Here is a 20,169-nt window from a genome sequence, read left to right as displayed (position 1 = left end):
CACAAGCACTTCTAAGCGACCACGCGTTGAAATCCTCCGGCACAATAGCAGAAGATGTAGCATACTCCGTCTATAGCTGCCTGCCTAGTCGCTAGAAGTCCACGAGGACACCCCCTTCACCGTCTACCTCTCACCAAGATGGCCGCCGAACCTCCTACTCTCTCTACTATACTGACAAGCTTCCTGAACGAAGCCAAAACCGCCGTCCTCCTAACATACAACCAGCCCAAGATTTCCAACGCCTTCACCATCGCGCAATATCACGACCTCGCTGCCGCTCTCACCTGGGCCAAACATCACCCCACTATCATCACCATCGTCCTGACGGGCGCCGGGAAACACTACTGCGCTGGAAAAGTCCTCTTGTCGCCCGATGAAGGTGGGCCTACCATAGCAGAGGAGATCGCCGCCGGCAGCGCGCTTGGAAACGTTATACGGAACTACCCCAAAGTCCTCATCGCGGCCGTCAACGGCGCCGCCATTGGGTGGGGGTGCACGCAATTGTGGAATTTTGACCTGGTGTACGCCTCCGAAAGAGCGTTCTTCCAGACGCCATTCACGAAATTGGGCTTCGTGCCGGAAGGCGGCTCCAGCTACACGTTCCTGAAAGTGATGGGCCGGGCCAAGGCGATGAGGTTGTTGTTGGGGAGTGAGCGCGTCAGCGCCAGAGATATGGCAGAGAATGGTTTCGTGACGGAGGTGCTGCCGGCGGAGGGGTTCGTGGAGGCGGTGTGCGCGAAGGCGAAGACGATAGCGGGCTATCCCCAGGAAAGTGTCAGACTGGTGAAGGAGTTGTGTGCGAAGAGTCAAGAAGAGCTCGATGCCGTCAGAAGCGCTAGTGAGAGGGAAAGGGTTGCTCTGCAGAGGGTGTTGAGTGGGGATGCGGCGAAGAAGGCGATGAGTGATTTGGGAAGCGGAAGGGGAAGGGGAAGTTGTGATCTGAGGTAATGCCCGAGGCGATGAGAGAAGCTGCTGGGTGGAGGGGGTCGGGAGGGTGAAGCGAGAGGGAAGGTCGGAATTCGTGGCAGTGGACGACCTAGTGGGAAGTGTTGAGGTTGTGCACTCGGTCCTTGAGCAATATTCTTCATACGTCGAACTCAATCCACTTCCCAGGCGATCCTTCAGCTCCCCGTCTGATCGTCCGCAAGACCGCGGTGACCTCTTGCTGCCGTGCCTTCAGCTTCTCTAATGTCTGCTTCTCATTCTGGAGCGCCATCTGCCAAGCGTAATCAGCCAAATGTTCCTTTTCAGAAGCTGTCCAATCTGGCTGCTCCTCTTCGACCAGAGTATAGCCAACGCGGAGTGAGATGTAGGTTATGGATCGCCAGGCGCCGTTCCAATCAGGCGCATAATTGCATCTTCCGCTCGATCCAGCTCTTGTGGAAATGAAAGATCCGGCTCTTGTGGCAATGAAACTCGTGTCATCATCAACGAACGGTGCATCGACTTCTGCTGCTGCACCCGCTGGAGGTCGCCAGTATAGGGCTTCCCACCAGTCTGTGCAGCCCGTCAGATCCAGCCAGGTCAAGCTGTGCAACTTTTGTGAGAGCGATCGGAGAATGCCCGCGGATTCGCGAAAGTCGTTGTCGAGACGGGAATACATGTTTGTCCCGCCGAAGCTCACTCGAGGAGCGCTGGACGTGGAATTGGTGATCTCAATGCGAGCGTTTGTTTGTGCAGCGATCGATGTATAGGTTGGTTGAGGCCAGTGAGCGAGAGAAAGTGACTCGAGTGTGGACAAGTGCCCGCAGAGCCGCAGTAGTGTCTTCCAGGATGCTGTCGTATACGTCTTATCGCCGGTCGCGGGGTTCAAAGCAAGGGAGAGGTGCTTGAGGTTGACGAACTTCAGGCCAGGCTGTGGCGGCGGAAGTCGAGAGTCCTCTGCATCCCAGGCATCGGGCACAAAGTCGGCTTTATCATCTTCCGCAGGCTTGTTCTGCACGCTCGTCAACAGGCTATTTTCGATTTGTCGCAGACGGGCACCGTCCTCCAGAAAGCCGGAAGCGTCCAGGCGAGTGACTTCTGAAGTATCGCTCCTGATCATTCCGCTTCTGTCACCGTCTAGTAGCGCGTTGCCGTCGGCTATTCGCGGATCGAAGAGGATGCGTAGCGGATTGTTCGTGATCTTGTCATTGAAGATGGCAATGTAAGTGAGCAGTACCTCACGTAGCTTGATGGGAACATCCTGCAAGTATGTACCGTCGTAAGCGGCGTGATAGTCCCAGTTCTGAGCGAGTTCTCTCAACGTCGAATCCAACAGAGATGGCTGGCTGGGAAAAAATGCACCCGGAAGTTCGACAGGATTATCAATACGTCGCATAACCTGTTGAATTGCTACATCGCGAGGACGATGTCTGCTATGAATCAGCCAGCTTCTGGGCGGCGACGGTCCAGGCACGATGCGTGTGCGACCAGACCCTCGTTCTGGCTGAGCAGTGGGAGACGGTCGGAATCGCCTGATTCCTGGCCGTGGTGGCGGGGCCTCTGGAGTAGGTAGATCGAGGACATTCCTCAATTCCGGCGGGACAGATGCAGCAGGGGAAAGGGAGGTGGGATGTACTGACTGGTCTCTCAACTGCAAGCGACGCGACTCTCGGATAAGATCATTTACCGATGGACGGGTTGAAGCGTCATCGTGTTGGGATGAAGAAGCAGACGACGCTGCTTGCGAGCCTGGCTTGATGAGTAGCGCTTTGCCTGTTCGCTTCTTGGGCATAAAAGCCGGACTTGTCTTATCTCGAGAGTCTTGTCTATTGCGTGCGTGAGAGAGCCGGTTATATACTGCTGTGAAAGGTATGGGACTGAGTCACAATGGCAACGAGAATGTAGGTTAATAGTGCTCTTGTGCCTGACTATTCGCCCCAAGTGATGTCATTGGCTGCCTCTTCCTGCTCCAGTAGTATACTACCGTAGGAGCATGACTCCGACAACGATGACCACCTAGGAGTGAGTTTGGGCACACAACCCCGACAGAATATTTGAATCTGACTAGTAGTTGCGTCTTGTTTGCACGAGACTTGCTGTTGAGTTAGGGTAGTGTGCCATCAGGCATTTCACGAGTTCGAACAATTCTGAGGCAAGTGCCCAGGGGACAGTACGAGGTTCGCCCTTGGTTTGCTTCGAGTATTTAAACGAGTCTGGCCTACAATATGAATCACTCCAACTGTCTGTGTGCCACAACGCCTTCCTCATGCCTTTTCAGTACCCATCGCAACGCCGAAACCGTGCTGCCCGATCACTTTTCAAGTAGAAGTACATGGTGCTCGCCAAAAAATGCGCCACAGGAGCGACTCGACTGTGCCGGGACTTTGTTGCTCATCCCTGTCCGACCATGACCGATGCCTCTTGCTCAACTGCGAGCTGAGGAAGATGCCCTCGTCCACCATCCTGATTGTGATCGTCTTCTGAATTCTTCAGGATGGTCCAGCTTCGAAAGACCAGAAGCCCGAGTGATCGACTTTGGACACCGGCGGTGTCATTTGACGCAGGCTCGGCATCTCCTTAGGTCTCCTCAGCCTGTGTTGCCTCGTGGAATCGGGAGCGGTGATGCTGGGTCCACGTCAACCCAAACGATCCATGGCCTACTGTGTTGTCCAGAGAGGTCTCCCTTCCTCCCTGCTGATCTAGAAACCTGGAGGATTTACACGCTGGCTGACTCTCGTCCACTTGGGCAACTTGTGTATGCCCTTTCTGTAGTTGCGCTCCTTGCGATCGAAGATTGTGTATTTGTCCCTAGGAAGCATCTCCTCCTCTCGTGGCATTTCTTCGTACCACCTCTGCACAGCTTTGCTCGTCATTCCGCCATTCTTCTGTAGCGCGGCACTGATCGTGTCAACCACTTTGTCGACGAGGCGTAACCGTTTCCGCTGTCGTGCTTTTTGGGGAGGTGATATCCGCCAGGGTCGTTTCCTGAACAGCGCGTTAGCATTGGGTGACCGGACGGATGACACGGACAGAGGCTCACCAGAGCAGACCGCCGAGCAGCCTCTGCGTTGGCTTGAACATTGTGGCAATGCTGGTGAATGGGAAGACAGATCAAGCGGTTCATCAAGGTCGACACTTTTAGTGCCTCCGGCGCGCCTAAGCTTCACCGTAGTGCGAGCATCTGGCCGAATGCGCCGCTGTAGCATATACGCAGTCTGACCCTCGAATTGGGATCATGAAGACAATATCACTGGGACGATCGTGAGCACGCCGGGCAAGCAAAGATGAAGCTGAGCGTCATCTCCGCGGCCATAAGCCTGCTCCTGCGGCCGTCGATAGCCGAGTCGAACCTCACAACGCCACAGTCAACGCAGCAGATCCTTCAGGGCGACTTCAAACCAGCACAAGTGTGGGAGAACACCAACTTAGTACGACACACGAACCTCGAGAAGGGCTACGTGCGAGAGAACATAAACCTAGTCATCACAAATACCGACAAGGTGCCACAGTTGGAATACTACTTTCCCTTCGAGTATGATGTGATAGGCAAGGTGGGCGGCTTCGAGGTGCGAGACAAGAAGGACGAGACCAAGGGCAAGTTCGAGGTTAGAACGGCAGCGTTGGCTGCTGTGTTGGACGCTGGAGTGTCTTCAAAGTATGTCACCCTCGGACTGTATCACCGACAGAGGACTGACAACCACAGACCAACGCAGTACTACACCATCCACCTCCCCCAAGCCCTCCAACCCAAAGAACAAATCACCCTGTCCATCACATATCACGTCCTCTCCGTCCTCGCCCCTCTCCCCGCCGCCATCAAACAAGATGACAAGCAATACCTTGTCTACACCAGCTCCGCGTACTTCCTCTCCGCCTACCCGACCCTTAAGCAGAAACTCAAGATCAAGACCTCCTCCGCCGACATCCCCGAATACACCATACCCACGGGACTTGCCAAACCCGAAAAGCAAGGCTCAACCCTGACATACGGCGCCTACGACACCCCCATCCCCCCCTTCACAACCCACCCAATCTCCATCCGCTACGAATTCAACAAACCCCTCCTCCACAGCACCACCCTCCGCCACGACCTCGAAGTCTCCCACTGGGGAGGCAACCTGGCTACCGAAGACCACTACGCCCTCACCCACACGGGCGCCAGCCTCATCAACCACTTCAGCCGCGTCAACTGGGCCGTCCAAAACTTCCACTTCCAGTCCGGCCAATCCCAGACCTATGCCGCCCGCCAACTCGTCCTCCCCTTGCCCGCTATGAGCGCCGATCCGTACTACACCGACGACATCGGGAACGTGTCCACCAGCCGCTTCCGGCCTACCCCGCCATTCTCCCCAACGAAGCCAGCGCATCTAGAGCTGAAGCCCCGGTATCCATTATTCGGCGGGTGGAACTACGCTTTCCGCGTCGGCTGGAATTCACCCCTCTCCTCGAACCTACGTACCCTCACCTCCCAGTCCAACACATATATCCTGCGCCTTCCCCTCCTCTCCCCGCCCTCTGACGCCTCAGGCCTCTCGATCGACGCGTACGAACTCAACCTCCTCCTCCCCGAGGGATCCAAAATCCTGCAGCACCACGTCACGGGCACGAACCTGCCCTCGTTTGAGGTCGAAGAGGGTACAACGAAGACATTCATGGACACATTGGGCCGCACGAGGCTGACGTTGAAGGGTAGGAATGTAGTGGATGAGATCCGGGATGCGGAGTTGTTTGTTACGTACGAGTATACGTTGTTCTCTGCGCTGCGAAAACCCGTGACTATAGTACTGGGGTTTGTGGGTGTGTTTGCGGTAGTTTGGGGCGTGGGGTTGATTGATAATAGTATTGGAAGGAGGAAACGGTGAGAGAATGAAGGTGCTGTAGTACCTGTATAACACAAACGAAAATTTTCCGGCCTCAGAGGGCCTCGAGGAATTTGGGAATCGAGGTAAAGATGGACAAGAGCCCAGAAAAAGGCGAAGACCACGTACTACGTCTATTTCGCAATGCATCTCTGTGCTCTTTCTCACACTCAAGTCACTTCTAGCATGCCACCAAGATTCCCTGTTTAATCCACGACACACGGCAAGAAAGCATTTCACAGTGACTACCGTAACCCGACCGAGTCAAGAGAGATACAACCGGTGTTGTTAGCCGCGATCTTCAGTCCCTCCACAGCGTATGTATATCTCGAGTGTTGCACTCGCCCTCTTTTCGTTGTTTTGCTTCTAACCAAGCCTCAGAGGATCTCAATCGTATCACCTGCCATGCCTAGATAGCATCTGCTGCTAACTTGGTGAGGCGATCAAGACGTCCTGGCTGGCTTGCTCCCGACGCGCACGAGAGTTTTCATGAGTGGATCGAATGGGCGCATGGTGAACGGGCTTTGCGGTACGGAAAATCTGCACACCCACACAACAGCGAAGCGATGGACCAAATATTGTGAGTCATTTCAGGTGAAAATGAGATCTGACTCTGATGCCTCTGCTTCTTTGCTAGGTATTGTACAGATGCCATCTATCATTGGGGTTTCATTCATAAAAGTATGAGGGGCGAATGTTCCTCGTTCCGACAGCGGCTCAGTCGTCCACGATATCATCGTCCTCCAGGAACAAGTTTTCCATTTGGCTGCTGGTGCTTTCCTCGCCTCGACTTCCAATCGTACTGCTTGTGAAGCTAGCAGCGACCTTGCCCGCCGCAGCTCGTCGGCTACTCGCGTTTCCAGTGCCTGCAAAGCCTCCGCCCCTGACTTTGGTCGCACTGACGATAGCCTCATCCGCAGGCTCTTCATCATCTGGCTCATCGCCCGTGAGTGGCACAGACATATTCTGTACTTGAACGATGCGATTGATGAGCCGCGTGTCTCTCTGCCGCGAGGCCTTGATTCGGGCCAGGTATGGCAGGATGTCGAGCGTCAGGTCGACTCTAGACTGGTAAGATCTGCGAGCCGGGCTGTCCTCTTTGTCCTCCCCTTCTAGCGGTGCCTGACCCTGACCGAACGAAGTGTTCTTCCATCCAGCAACGCCACTCGCTGATCGCGATGCACTCACAGTACCGTCTTTGGGATCTTCGTGCATGAACATCGAGATCAGCGAGTCAATCTCCTCAGTCGGCTTCCATAGACGCAGACTCGTGGGGTAGAACATCTTGAACTTGTCGGCTGCTCTGCCACTCGGCGGCGCTGCGCGGTTGACAGGGTATGGTAGATGGAATATCAGTCCCCTTGAAGCAACGTGAAAGCTGATCTCGTCTTGCCTCAGTGCATCGGTACTGGCGGTTTGAATGGAGGCATAGTTCCTCGCAGCAGAGCCGCCTGATCGGATCGATCGTCGTGACTCAGGGTTAAGGACATCGCTGAAGGAGAGCATCTCGGCACAGTCGTCGAAATAGTCTGTGAAACTGTCACCATTGCAGGATAGAACGTAGTTCTCGTGCAGAGAGGAGATGAAAGTCTGAATGTCGGCGCCCGTTTCATTGAACAGTGCGTCGATGTCGATCTGTGATTCTTTGTGGTTGTACAGATGCATGAGGTGATCTGGCGGTTTCGGTGGCGGCTCGGCTCGAGAGTCTAGTACACGAGCATCCTCTCGCTTGTTGTACACTACTTTGCCGGCAGCATGGAACATATCGAGCGTGGTTTCGCGCTGACTGACTAGCTTCAGCGAGTCCTTCTCCATTTCTGTGAGGTCTTTCTGGTCCTTAGCAGATTTCTTCGATTTGCTCGCAACAGTGCCTGACCAGTCAGAATTACTATCGTTTCGGACGCAAAGGAACTCAAGCGCATTGACAGCGTTTCGAAGATCGCCCATTTCGGCCAATCTTTGCATGACTGCAGGTCCAGGTATCCGGCGGCGTAGCGAAGTACGAGCTTCTTTCTTCACAGCAAGGTCTAAGGCCTTGTGGACAAAAGTTTGCGCGACAGCATTGAATTCGATGACAGTGGTAGCAGGATGATTGAGGATTTCTGGTCCGAGAAGACGATGTGCCGTGAAGCTGTCAGAGAATGCTGTGGATGAATTCAACAGCGTCTCCGATATGATCATGACGGCTGGACATGCGGGCTCGGTGTTCGTAGATCTGAAGGGCTGGGCAGAGCCAGAACCACTTGTCAGAAAGCGACTGACCGCGCCACGAACCGAGTCAAGGCCAACTGAGCGAGATGACGACGTCGGGAATTCCTCGACAATCAGCGCCTGATGTTGAGCGCTGCGATCCGCCTTAGACTCGGCACCATCGAACCCGAGGCTACCAAACTGACCACGATTGAGGAACTCATCGAATTGAGCTGCTGCTGAGCCATTGACTGTGGTGTCGACAATGCCTGGATTCTGCCAGGTGATTGTATTGAGACCCACGGCTTGCGTAACAAGGTTCACAGTCACAGTCTTCCCGCTGCCAGCCGGACCTTTCAACACCAACAGCTTCTGCCGCGAGCGACCAGAGACGACTGCCTCAAACCACTGCTGCACGTCTGTGACTTTCTTCTTGTGCACTGCTAGCTCATCGAGGGTTGTGGGTCCGTATCGCTCGGACCATGGTGGCTGCGACTCTGACTCTTCTTTTGCAGGTCGTGGAGGCGCAGGTAAGGTAGGCCTCTTGAATGGTACAGCAGGTTTCAGGAACCTGTGGCCGTTGGTGGTCGTTTTGCCGTTGGATGTAGACGTAAAAATCTTCCGGCTGAGAGTGGACGAAACAGTCTCTGATTCTGCCAGAGCAATTAAGGCATCGTCTGACAGCTCATCGTCCTCAATTGCTTCTACCTCTCCTAGGCCGGACGCTTCAGGAGTGCCTGACTTGTTCCGTTGCCATCTCTGGTCGTCTGTCGCCTTCCCAAAGAAGTTCTGTATCGACTTCGACTTGTCAGGCTCGCTCTTGATTCGTGAGCTCTTTCGTGGCTTCTCTGGACTGGTCTGCGGTGTGCTTTTTGGTTTCCGCTTGGCCGTAGATTGTGCATTCCAGGTCTTAGCTGACACCGGTGATATTGACAATGAGTTGCTGCCGTTGTCACTGAGAGACAACTGTCGCTGAGTTCTGGGCGTCGGCTTGGGCGATCCGTTTGGGACCGGATCTTCCTCTTCATCATCGGATATCACTCGAGTCGATCTTCGCTGCCTTTTGGCAGGCCGAGGAGCCATTGACGGACATGGCGAGCTTGTGCGAATTCGACACTGCAACAAGCCTGGTCGGGGGCGGCGCTGCTGCCGTCAGGTCTACAGGATTCGAAGTAGTCGCCGACTCAAAGTCGTCAGGTATTTAAGTAGTTGCAACTCGCTGCTGGGCGGGTCCTCCTCGGGATTCGGATTTGATCTCCGGTACCGATGCTTGGCACCAGTGGACCTGCCAGATGGCTAATCTTGACGATGTCGCAAGATTTCGTCACGATATAGTGGTACTCCTCATCACCGGCATCCTTCCACACATACCTCAGGAAGCAGCCATCCGTTTGGCCGCGCCGAATGTGACAAGCGGTCTCGCCAGGAAATTGTAGCGTAACAGAGATCTTTCTGCCTCCAGGGCAACATACTGTGATCTAAGTGGTTGAGTATGAACGCCTGATTGACAGGACGTTCGCCATCTGCATTGGGTCCTGGCTCTTCACGCCAACGAAGTACCTTGGTGCATGATCGTATGAGCGTCAGCGTGCACCGAGGCAGTCTGTCCAGTGTCAACCTCACGTGCTGCAGCACATCCGCGACTTTCTACTGTGTACACAACTTCGAGCGATCGCCCGCTGAATTCGACGCTTGTAGATGGGCCGCGCTTCGAGGTCTGAGGTAGTCTATCCCTAACGTCACCAACGTCGGCCTTTCAGAGTCATCGCCCTCGTTTTAAGGCGGAGAGCAATGCTAATACTCCGTTGCCTGATCTCGTAAGTCATACTCACTGATCAGCTTCCTGGACTACAGCTGGCCAACTGCGGCTTTCGAAACGGCTCCTTTGCCCAACAAGGACTGTGGTCAAATCCACTCTCAAGGGATCCTCTCTGCTATACTTCTGGGTTTCTGAACCAGCAACTCTCCATGCCCAATAACGACAAGGGTCATGCATCCTAGTATGTCTGTACATACCTAATCGCCACTCAAATCTTCTGTCATCCGTTCAGGATATGTCTCACCGGCGTTAGGCATGCCAATCTATTCCACTCGACATACTTCCGGCTTTTCACATTGCACTTTCACAAATCTCATTCGAGCGAATGACAATTTGACCGCCGATGGTGTGGAAAATCGCAACCTCCTTTGCGTTTCCCTGAAAGACCAGCAGCGACCCTTCTATCTTGTCCAGTAAGAGCATTCTAAGTCGTCAGTATGCATCCTACTGCTCACCTGGCTCCGCTATCGTGACCGTCGATGATCAAACTACGTAGCGGAGGCCAACACTATAGTAGCAGCACATTACGACTGCACGTGTGCAGATGAACCGCTTACTGTGGATCCACAGTTCATGCCATTCTACCGGGCAATCAAACGAATCTGGGGAGAGGCTAACTGTAAGTGAGCACTGCGTTGCGAATTGGGAGTACTCTCCTCTCGATCGGGACATGTCTCTCGGATGTGCTATATCCCGAGCGGAATTCAATTGCTGCGGTCAAATTTGTCTACCAAAAAAGGTCTAGCGCATACTATGCCTCCTCATCGGGCCACTACACAGTAGATCAGGCTCGCGTCTGACAGGAGCTTGGCCTCGAAGCCAATAGTGGGTACGTGTCTGTTGCCCTCACTCACACTGCAGAATCAAGCTAGGTTGCGACCACTTCTGCCATTACTGTGAGACATCGGCATAGTCGTCTGCCGTCTGGGCGAGCAGAAGAGCTTCATGCAACCATGACCGGAGTGGCGCTTTCCGGGAGAAAATTGCTTCAAGCATTCGAATACTTGGGAGATCACCAGCAGATCATCACAAACCGAAGGGGCCGTCGCTGAGATCACTTATATGTCCAGAGCGGCCCAGTCGATGTAGCACGCTCCCATCCTTCTATATACAACTGCCTGTTGATCTCGGGCATTTACGACTGTTGTTTCGTTTCGTTCCCAGCTCGCTCTGATCAGTCGTTCACAGCGCCATGAAGGTCTCAACTTGTGTCGCTGCCGCCTCAATGGCTGGCATGGTCTACTCTGCCCCCCTCGAAAAGAGGCAGAACATCGACAACACCGTTCTCCAGTTTGCCTTGACCCTCGAGCATCTCGAGAACGTCTTCTACGAAGGTGCCATCAAGAACTTCACTGCACAAGACTTTGCAGACGCTGGTTATGGAGCAACGGTAAGTAAGCTCCGCACTGCATGACCGGTGTCTATCTTGCTGACGACAAACCAGTACTACAACAATCTCAAATACATCGCCAATGACGAGCAGGTACACGTCCAGGTCCTGACTGCCGCCCTCCAAGCAAACGGCCAGACACCAGTTGCAGCTTGCCAGTACAGCTTCCCCTACACCGACGTCGCTCCTTCATTACCCTGTCCTCCATCCTGGAGGGTGTTGGAACATCGGCGTATCTGGGCGGCGCCCCGTTGATCAGTAGCAAGTACTACTTGACTGTCGCCGGTGCCATCCTCGCCACCGAAGCCCTCCACACCAGCTACCAGCGCGCCGCAATCGGTGAGGTGCCAATGGCCAACCCATTCGAGACGCCACTCAACCCCAACCCCGTCTACACGCTGGCAGCGCAATTCATCGTCAACTGCCCAGCCACCAATCCGCCACTACCCTTCAAGCCTTTCCCACTCCTGACCGCCACCAGCGGCACCTGCGTCGCCGAGGGCCCAGCCATGAAGAAGCGTTCTTGGGACGACACCAGCAGTATGTCCCTGATCAAACATCCCCACCGTCGGACACTCCACTAATCTCCCCCACAGGCACTCCCAACCGATCCACTGACTGGTCCGACAAGGGTTCGACCCCTACAGCTGCGTCTGCGACTGCATCTGCCGCTGCTGCTCACACAACTGAGGCTATGCACCCATCAGGCTGGGGATCATCATCCACGACCAAGACATCCGTCGCGGCGTCCCCAACCAGCACCAAAGGTGCCTCAGGCGGCTGCGCCCTCCCCAGCAAGGCCGCTTGTGCCGCCGCCGCCGGCTCACCCTACACCTTTACCGCCGCCAACAGTATTCCCGCCGGCAGCTTCGTGACCTTTGCCTCCGGCTTGAGTGTCGCGAGCGTGCAGGTTCCATCAATGGCAAGGTCGTCGTTGCGACCATTCCGGCCAGTGCGTCGGGCCAGACTTATGTATTTGTTACCAAGAGTAGCCAGAATGCGACTGTGCCGGACGCGGATATCTTGTTTGGGCCAGCGATTATCGAGGTGGCACCGCCGGCGCCGGTGATTGATTTCACGCTGCAGTAGTTGCTTTTTCCGTATGTTGGGTACAGGGGACTTTTTGGTCCCGCTGGTGATGTTGTTGATGTGACGTTATAAGGCGATATCATAGGTACTTAATGTTCCATACCAGCCATTCAAGACGCCCAGGCATTGGCGCTCCAGCACGATCGTGGTTCAAAGTGCGCGCACACACGGTTTTAGGACTGTGGGTCAGTGTGAAACGGCCTCACCTCCATCCCAATACTTGGGGGAGTTCGGGGCGGCTTTAATCTGCCCGCGATTGCCTCTATCTCAACGATCGAACTGATACACGCACAAGATGATATGCTCCAGGGATATGTCATGTTCGCACGTTCGAAGCCTCCTTGATGCGATGCTATATGCGGTTGATCAGCTTAGTAGATCTGCATGCACGTCCTATTCTGGATGGGCTCGTGTTTGCTGGTAGACGTATTCTGGCAAGAAGCCGCCGTCAGCGTTCAAGTTTATTCGCTTGCATGATTGCGGGGAAAGCGAAATCCACCTGCTCCATTCAACAGTATGCCATCATAGTATTCCTCTTCATCTTACACCATGAGCAGTCTCTCGATGGCACTTGGAACACAATTGTGATAGGTCTAAGAAAATCGCAGCCACCATGTTGTCCACACTTATGTCATATGTTGGCCTGGGCGCAAGCAGCCCGGGGGTGGACGTAGCGTCCGTGGAAGTTTTCGACGTTGGGACCGCTGCCGACAGAACAGGCCGACGCCTCAAACATCTCTTGAAGCTGAATCACTCCGAGCACTCCATACTGTACAACAAGCGTCGTTCCACAACCACTCGCCACACATCCTCGGAAGTGCCTACCTACTGAAAGCCCCGGCAGACCACCTAACCAATATCTACGAAGACATCTCCAAGCACGACAATCTCGACCAGTGGGAGGACTCCCCTCCGAAATCGCCGAGCACGACCACCGCGACTTCCTCGGCAAGAAGGAGTACCAACGAGCCTGGGTCGACTTCTTCGAAGACCAACTCGTTGAAGCAGGCTACGACTGGAAAGCCGTCGTCACCAAATACATCTTCGAAATCGGCCCCAAGTCATGCGACTCACATTACGCCATGTTCGACTGCCTCGTCTCCGGCCTAGGCCACCCACTCATCCACCTGGGCTACGCCTTCGAACTTACCTCCCGCGAAGTAGCCATGGAAGCACTCGGCTTGGCCGCAACATGCTACGACACACAACTAGCCTCCCTCGCAACCACACCACCACCAAAACACATCCCAGACCCCACATCCGACCTCTTCACTCTATTCAACCGCGTCGAAACCGATCCTACATTCGACAACCTTTTCACCGGCCCCGGCGGCTCTAACCTCGGCACGCTCCTCTCCAACCCCAAACTTACCTCCGCCCTCCTCGCCCACTTCCACAGCTGGACCATCACCAACCCCACCCAACAATTCGCCCAATCCCAACGCCTCGCCTCCCTCCTCCTGATTTCCACATCCAAACTCCTCCCCCAACCAGGCCACGACTACGACTTCTTCCTCGTGCACCTCCTCACCACCTCACACGCCATCCGCATCCTCCTCCCCTTCTTCCCCAAACACACCCACTTGCGCCTCGTCAGACAATGGCTCCTCATCACCCTAGCGATCTACATCGCCCAACTACGCCCCTCGCTCTCACAGGCTGCGGAGGCGCAGAAGGCGTACGATCTGAAAGGTCGAGGGTGGGAGTTTGTGAATGACAAAGCCCTGCACGGTGGGCATAAGTACGATGCGCATTTCGTCAAGGGTTGTCGGGCTATGTTGGCGGGAGCGAAGGCGTGGGGTGATGACGATGGGTTCTTCTTGAAGAATGCGGTGAGGTTTGCGGATGAGTTTGAGGGGTGGGGTGGGTTTGGGCGTGAGGATTTGGAGGAGATGGAGGAGGCGAGTCAGGGGCACCGTTGAAGTTGAGAATACCGAATCTTTGAGTGGGTGTTCGAGAATTGGTGAGGTTGTTGGTTTCTTTCCGAAATTGTATATTTGCATGTATCCAAGTATTCGGCTACCAGGAGGGATTTTCAGCAAAGGATATCCAGAATGACTAATCCAACGTCGCCACGCGACTTCCACAAAGCAGCAATGTTCACCCCAATTCCATCAATCCGACACTCCATGTTCTTCTTCCAAGTCATCGAGATTCTATCCCGTACACCTCTCCCACGCCTCTCGAAAACCAATTCCAAGGCCCTCCATCACCCTCTTCTCCCTCTCCATCCACGTCTCCCCTTCAGCTACCTCAGCTTCACCGCCCTCCGGTTTACCAGATTCCAAGTCCACCACACCCCCAGTCCCCCGGTCCCTAACTCCACTACTATCAAACTTCCAACCACGCTCCTTCTTCGCAAACCGCCTCAAATCCCTCTGAAACGTCGTCCCGCCAGACCAACCTAACACCGCACACCCCACGGTCCGCCACGGACTCAATATAATGTCAACCCGGCGGTGGACGTTTGGATTTTTCGTGATTGTCCCTTCTTGATCATCAAACTCCGGATCCTGCCATACACACAGCGCTTTATCCAGACTATCGAACCCATGGCCATGCCCTTCCCCACGGTACGGCAGCGTCTGCTGGTCTCGATCCGACGTAGTGGTCTGCAGCGTCAAGGTATGCGTGATCCACCCTGCAGTCTCCAACGACTGCACTACATCCACAACAAGATCCTGCGTGACGTGTTCATCGCGATGGGAGAGAATCACATCCACATCGCCTGACTCGGCTTTGCCGCGTCGGTACCCGCCGACTATGACGCAGACCATGTCGTTTGCATGTCCGCTGCCGTCTGCGTTGGGGGTCCAGTGCTCCTCCGGTATGGACTTGCAGAGGCGCGCGTGGTGCAGGATCGTGGACGCGATGGACTCGACTTCCGCGCGGGGGATCTTGGATTCGAACTCCGAGTAGAATTTCAGGCCGATTTGTTGGGAGCGGGTTAGTTGGGTCCAGTGGTATTCGACTATGTCGTCGAGGTCTCGAAGGCCGAAGGTGTAGTAGAGCTTTCGCGCTGTGTCGGCGCCGACGCCCCAGATGTTGTAGAAGAGTTTTAGGGTTTGCATTTCGGGGTCGCTCTCGAAGCGGCGGACGACTTCGAGGTAGCGCTCGGAGTCGGAGGAGGCGGAGTCGCGCCATTCGCGCCACAGTTCTGCGATGCGCGAGTTGCAGCCGGGGAGGTGCAGGATTTCAGTTTCGGAGACGAGGGAGGAGGGGTAGGCGGACAGGGAGGCGATGCTAGTGGAGTAGGCGCGCACACCGATTTCGTCGCGGGTGAGGATGCGGGAGAGTTTTATGGATTCGAGTTGGGCGATGAAGGCGGCGTTCGCTGTTTTCAAGGGCGTGTTGCGGCAGCAGGCGAAGGTTGAGTTAGGGAGGTGGACCCAGTCTGGTGGAGGTGGAAGCTTCTTGCGCGGTGAGGAGGAGCGGGAGTCAGAGGAGCCGTCGTGCGTGGTTTGGCCGTGCTCGAGGCGAGGGGGGCGTTTAGAGTGATGTGGGAAGGTGCGTATGTGTTCGGAGCCGAATGGTCGAGGTGCCGGAGGATGAGATGAGGGACCAGCTTGTGTGGAAGTGGTGGGAGAAGCTTGATGTAAGTGACAAGTCCCGTATCTGAGGTGGAGGTGTCTTCTGGTCTGCAGTCTTGGACGTAATCTTGCCGGAGAGGACTAACTGCCGTTGGTAAGGGAGTACTGAGCCTCGTTTGAGACAAGCATCGATCCACTCCAGCTTTACCACAAGGATGTGAGATGTCAGATCCGGCCAGGTAGCGCTCGCGGCGCTCGAGGCTTCGTCGCCGCTTGAGACAGGCTCGTCTTCCCCTAGCTTTCGCTTTCTGCCTCGTGGTCCATTACTGTCATCTTGTAGGACGGCCGGCTGGTCAGTGAGGTCAACATAGACTCCCTGTGCCCTGAGCTCGAACAAAGCTCGCTTCTTCTGGGAGACACGACCAACGAAGATACGTGCTTCTGATGCATTGTATGTCAATAGACCGTGAGCGGCGTATACCTGATCCTCGTACTCATGCAGATCTTCAGTCGAGAGATGAGTTGGCAGGATGTAGATCGGCGGGACTAAACTCAGGTCCAACGTAGCGACCATGTTGGTCAACGTTTCTAATCGGTGGGACTTCTAGTCGAGCTCGCTGTGTGTCAGTGCCAATACTCAGGTGCCTCGCACCGGTCGTCATCACGGGGAGCAGGCGCATATGCTCAAGCGCTTTTCGGCAGGGCAACATCCAGGTTCGAAGTCCAGAGGAATCTCGGTCCATCCCATGTTACCCAAAGGCGACAGCAAAATCTCACACTCGGCGCAATTCCCACCGCATAGAAAGGGACCTCGAGTCAAGTTGACATCATCCTGTGTCCAGTGACAAAGCGAATACGATTGTGCTGGAATAGTGGTCCGGCTCAAGCGCTATCGCGACAGTTCCTCACTTGTGTATCCAAGTGCATTAAATTACCCAAGAACAAGTTATCCACATTTCATTGTCAGTGAGTATAATCGAAACGGTTCGACGGTTCGACGGCTCGAAGTCGAGGTCCCCTCGGAATCACGTGACTGGGCGTACTTTGAAGCCCTTGGCGAGCTACGTCACGTCTTCGCTTTCTACCATGATCGCCAAACACCTGGCATTTGTGAACCCTGGAGCAGCGACGCGTCGAAACCCTCCTTTTTCACGCGATAGCACTTGTGCGCGCGCCTCGCCTTGAATAGAGCTTTGCTTTCTGTTGCGCACGCAAAGATGTCGCCTTCTGCTGTCTGCTTACCAACCTCAAGATGGCACCAAAGAAGCGAGCTAGGGCGGGCGCCACGGCGGCCACGCCTCGCCGGTCGGCTCGCTCAAGACCTGCACCAGAATCGGACGTACCAGTCGTGTTCCGAGAGATGCTTGCAGAGGTAGCCGCTGAAGAGGCGGCCGCTGCCGAGGTAACAGACGAGCTGCCATCGAGAAAGCGACGTAAGATAGATGTGGATCCAGAAACTGGGTCTGAGGACGCGATCATTGCTCGGGGACCACTGAACCATGCTAAACCCAGTCCTGATCCTGTGGATCGTCGGCAGGTCATATACGATGATTTCCGGAGCGACGAGGACGATGACGAGGATGATGTTGAATTTGAGGATGTTGACCTGGAAGTTGCCGATTCAGCTGAGAAGCCGGAGCAGAAGATCTTGACCCTTGACTTTTCGGAAACGGTCACGACTCCCATCCGTCGTTCGAGACGTCCAATTGTGACTGCTGCTGAACGAAGATTGCGGATCGAGTGGCACAAAGCCCATTTCTTCTTACTGTTGCTTTCGCTGTGGAGCCGCAATCGATGGACGGAGCACCCAGACGTACAAAAGCCCCTCAAGAAGTTAGTGCCCCGGAAGCTGATCAGGCTGCTCCATGAGGACGAAAGCAAAACAGCTCTGCAACGGGACTATTCTTTCACGAAAGGCGTTGAAGAAATCTGCCTTTTATGGAGGACTTCTTGGACCATCGTAGGCAAAGGCACACAACGCGCAGTATGGCGTGATGGAATAGACCTGGAGAAAGAGAGCGATCTGCACGAAGAAATCGATTTCGATGACTTCAAAACTGCTGCACAAACTCTGCGTGGGTCAAGAGATCTAGGGGCACAGCTCTTCTGTGCTCTGTTGCGCTCAGTCGCTGTTGAGTGTCGGCTTGTAAGCTCGCTACAAGTTCTGCCATTTGCAGCTTCGGCCAAAGGGACCACGCCCGAGAAGTCTAAACAGGACTATGCGTATGCTGGCAGGCAGGACTTTGGTTCATCCACGTCAGGCGGCTTCAAGAAGAAGCAAAAAGAGTCGTCTTATCCTGTGTACTGGGTCGAAGTCCTCTCGCCATTGTCACAGACATGGACACCTCTAGATCCGCTTGTACGACATACCATCAACAAGCCAAAGACTGGCTTCGAGCCACCGGCATCAGATGCACTCAACACCATGAGTTACGTAATTGCGTTTGAGGACGATGGCTCCGCTCGAGACGTGACTCGACGGTATGCTCAATGGTTCAACGCTAAGACACGGAAGGTACGTCTAGAAAGTGTCAAGGGAGGGGAAGAATGGATGAAGCCAACGCTGCGGCTCTTCGAGAAGCCATTCTCCGAAACGCGGGACGATATTGAAGATGCTGACCTGCTGCGACGTTCTGAGAGCGAAGGCATGCCGAAGAACATACAAGACTTCAAAGGACATCCTGTCTATGTGCTAGAACGCCATCTGCGCATGAACGAAGTCATTCATCCATTGCGTGAAGTCGGAAAGACTTCCGTCGGCAGTCAGAAGGAGTCGAAACTAGAATCAGTATACCGACGGCAGGATGTCCACTTGTGCCGCACTTCAGACGCTTGGTATCGTCGTGGCCGGGACATCAAAAAAGGCGAGCAACCACTGAAACGTGTGCAACGAAAATCAAGACGGACACCAGAGATCGATGACGACGGCGAGGCAGCTGACGCCGCTGCACTGTATGCCGAATATCAGACAGAGATTTATGTGCCGCCTCCCGTCTCAAATGGAAAGGTTCCACGCAACGGCTTCGGGAATCTTGATGTCTATGTGCCTTCCATGATTCCGCCAGGCGCCATCCACGTTCAGCACCCACTTGCTGCTCAGGCTGCAAAGCTTATGGGAGTCGACTATGTCGATGCAGTGACAGGCTTCGAGTTCCAGGGAAGGCAAGGCACTGCAATCGTCAACGGCGTCGTCGTCCCTCGCGATGTTCGCTACGGTCTGGACGCTGTCATTGTTGGGTTGCAAGACAATGCTGTTGAGGAGGCCGAGCAGGAGCGACGAGTGCTTATGCTTGGTCTCTGGTCAAGATGGCTGACAGCCCTACGCATCCGTGAGAGAGTGCAGCGCGAATATGGAGATGCTGGAAGCGACGTTGCAGATGACGACGAAGAAGACGAAACGTACAGTGGCGGGGAGGACGATCGTATGGCTGGCGGTTTTGTACCTGGCAGCGAAGAACCAACGGTTGACCCCGTAGCACCTCAATCTACCAGCGTAAGAGGCAAGGACCTTCTGTCCAAGCTCTTATTGAAAGGCCTGCCACCTCTTCCCGCGAGGCAAGCTATTGTGGTCGTCAACTCGCCGCATGAGCCACCTGAGGCCAGCAAATCTAGCTTAGAGGCGTCGGTGCGCTTGCAGAGAGATTTGATGCCGAATTCAGCAAGTCCGCAACTAGCAGGTGGCTTCGAGCCAGAAGACGAAGCTGGCGGCTTTCTGCCAGAGGACACCAATCTCGAGCACGCCGCAGACACTGGTGCAGGTGGGTTCGAGCCGGACGAAGTTGCTGGCGGATTCCTGCTAGAAGACCTTGACCCTGAGCAGACCGCGGATCCTGGTGCAGGCGGCTTCTTGTCAACGGACTATGGCGGCCAGCCACAGTTACCAGACCACCCTGTGGCACTATCTGGTGCACGAATCGGTTCCCATGCTGCAGAAACTGATACAGCACCGACCACTGACAATGGCAGCGAAATGCCTGCGGTCGATGGCAAAAGTGATGACCATCCCGCGCTCGCAGCTGCTCAGAAGCGCTTCTCGGCTCGTCAGTCTGCATTTCAGAGCGATGAAAACGCAACAGGAAAGCCAAAGAACCATCAAGCAGAAGCTGACATCCCAGCTGCGAGCAAAGTCGTCAGTATAACTCGAGAGGATACTAGGTCCGATCAATCGGTTCTTTCCCATGATCCTGAGGAGGACGATGCGGAACCAGACTGGCTTAATGATTCGCTGGGTGACTAATGCCCGACATAACGTTGAGCGACCACATATATTTGTGCTCTTACGCAAGGAGTCAGAAGCTTGCGCTCAGCTCGGATCCGTACGAGCCTCATGCCCAGCTTACGGGTCACTGGTAACTACCGCATCCATCA

General features: G+C 54.8%; 8 protein-coding genes across 8 annotated transcripts; 4 read left to right on the top strand and 4 right to left on the bottom strand.

Annotated features, from left to right (window-relative positions):
* Positions 1–138: 138 nt before the first annotated feature.
* Positions 139–948, top strand: AB675_5189 (Enoyl-CoA delta isomerase 2, mitochondrial; the record flags this gene model as incomplete). Its single annotated transcript, XM_018145380.1, has 1 exon — positions 139–948. The coding sequence occupies one exon, from the start codon at positions 139–141 to the stop codon at positions 946–948; it is 810 nt and encodes a 269-aa protein (XP_017999371.1).
* A 136-nt stretch (positions 949–1,084) lies between these two features.
* On the bottom strand, positions 1,085–2,716 carry AB675_5188 (uncharacterized protein; the record flags this gene model as incomplete). The annotated part of the gene is made up of 1 exon (XM_018145379.1): positions 1,085–2,716. One exon carries the CDS (start codon positions 2,714–2,716, stop codon positions 1,085–1,087), a length of 1,632 nt encoding a protein of 543 aa, XP_017999253.1.
* A 907-nt stretch (positions 2,717–3,623) lies between these two features.
* AB675_5187 (54S ribosomal protein L31, mitochondrial) lies at positions 3,624–4,005 on the bottom strand (the record flags this gene model as incomplete). Its single annotated transcript, XM_018145378.1, has 2 exons — positions 3,624–3,909; positions 3,965–4,005. The coding sequence occupies 2 exons, from the start codon at positions 4,003–4,005 to the stop codon at positions 3,624–3,626; spliced, it is 327 nt and encodes a 108-aa protein (XP_017999334.1).
* Positions 4,006–4,208: 203 nt separating this feature from the next.
* Positions 4,209–5,786, top strand: AB675_5186 (Dolichyl-diphosphooligosaccharide--protein glycosyltransferase subunit 1; the record flags this gene model as incomplete). Its single annotated transcript, XM_018145377.1, has 2 exons — positions 4,209–4,579; positions 4,628–5,786. 2 exons carry the CDS (start codon positions 4,209–4,211, stop codon positions 5,784–5,786), a joined length of 1,530 nt encoding a protein of 509 aa, XP_017999372.1.
* A 714-nt stretch (positions 5,787–6,500) lies between these two features.
* On the bottom strand, positions 6,501–9,056 carry AB675_5185 (Cell cycle checkpoint protein RAD17; the record flags this gene model as incomplete). The annotated part of the gene is made up of 1 exon (XM_018145376.1): positions 6,501–9,056. The coding sequence occupies one exon, from the start codon at positions 9,054–9,056 to the stop codon at positions 6,501–6,503; it is 2,556 nt and encodes an 851-aa protein (XP_017999414.1).
* A 1,928-nt stretch (positions 9,057–10,984) lies between these two features.
* On the top strand, positions 10,985–14,193 carry AB675_5184 (uncharacterized protein; the record flags this gene model as incomplete). Its single annotated transcript, XM_018145375.1, has 5 exons — positions 10,985–11,182; positions 11,237–11,326; positions 11,398–11,722; positions 11,779–12,109; positions 13,116–14,193. The coding sequence occupies 5 exons, from the start codon at positions 10,985–10,987 to the stop codon at positions 14,191–14,193; spliced, it is 2,022 nt and encodes a 673-aa protein (XP_017999456.1).
* A 234-nt stretch (positions 14,194–14,427) lies between these two features.
* Positions 14,428–16,375, bottom strand: AB675_5183 (DNA polymerase type-X family protein pol4; the record flags this gene model as incomplete). The annotated part of the gene is made up of 2 exons (XM_018145374.1): positions 14,428–15,886; positions 15,948–16,375. The coding sequence occupies 2 exons, from the start codon at positions 16,373–16,375 to the stop codon at positions 14,428–14,430; spliced, it is 1,887 nt and encodes a 628-aa protein (XP_017999180.1).
* A 678-nt stretch (positions 16,376–17,053) lies between these two features.
* On the top strand, positions 17,054–20,038 carry AB675_5182 (DNA repair protein rhp41; the record flags this gene model as incomplete). Its single annotated transcript, XM_018145373.1, has 1 exon — positions 17,054–20,038. The coding sequence occupies one exon, from the start codon at positions 17,054–17,056 to the stop codon at positions 20,036–20,038; it is 2,985 nt and encodes a 994-aa protein (XP_017999221.1).
* Between the last annotated feature and the right edge of the window lie 131 nt (positions 20,039–20,169).

The sequence above is a fragment of the Cyphellophora attinorum genome (genome assembly GCF_001299255.1).
Source record: "Cyphellophora attinorum strain CBS 131958 chromosome Unknown Contig15, whole genome shotgun sequence".
Lineage (NCBI taxonomy): Eukaryota > Fungi > Ascomycota > Eurotiomycetes > Chaetothyriales > Cyphellophoraceae > Cyphellophora > Cyphellophora attinorum.
Note: the sequence above shows the minus strand (reverse complement) of the source record. Positions and strands in the feature narration are given on the sequence as shown.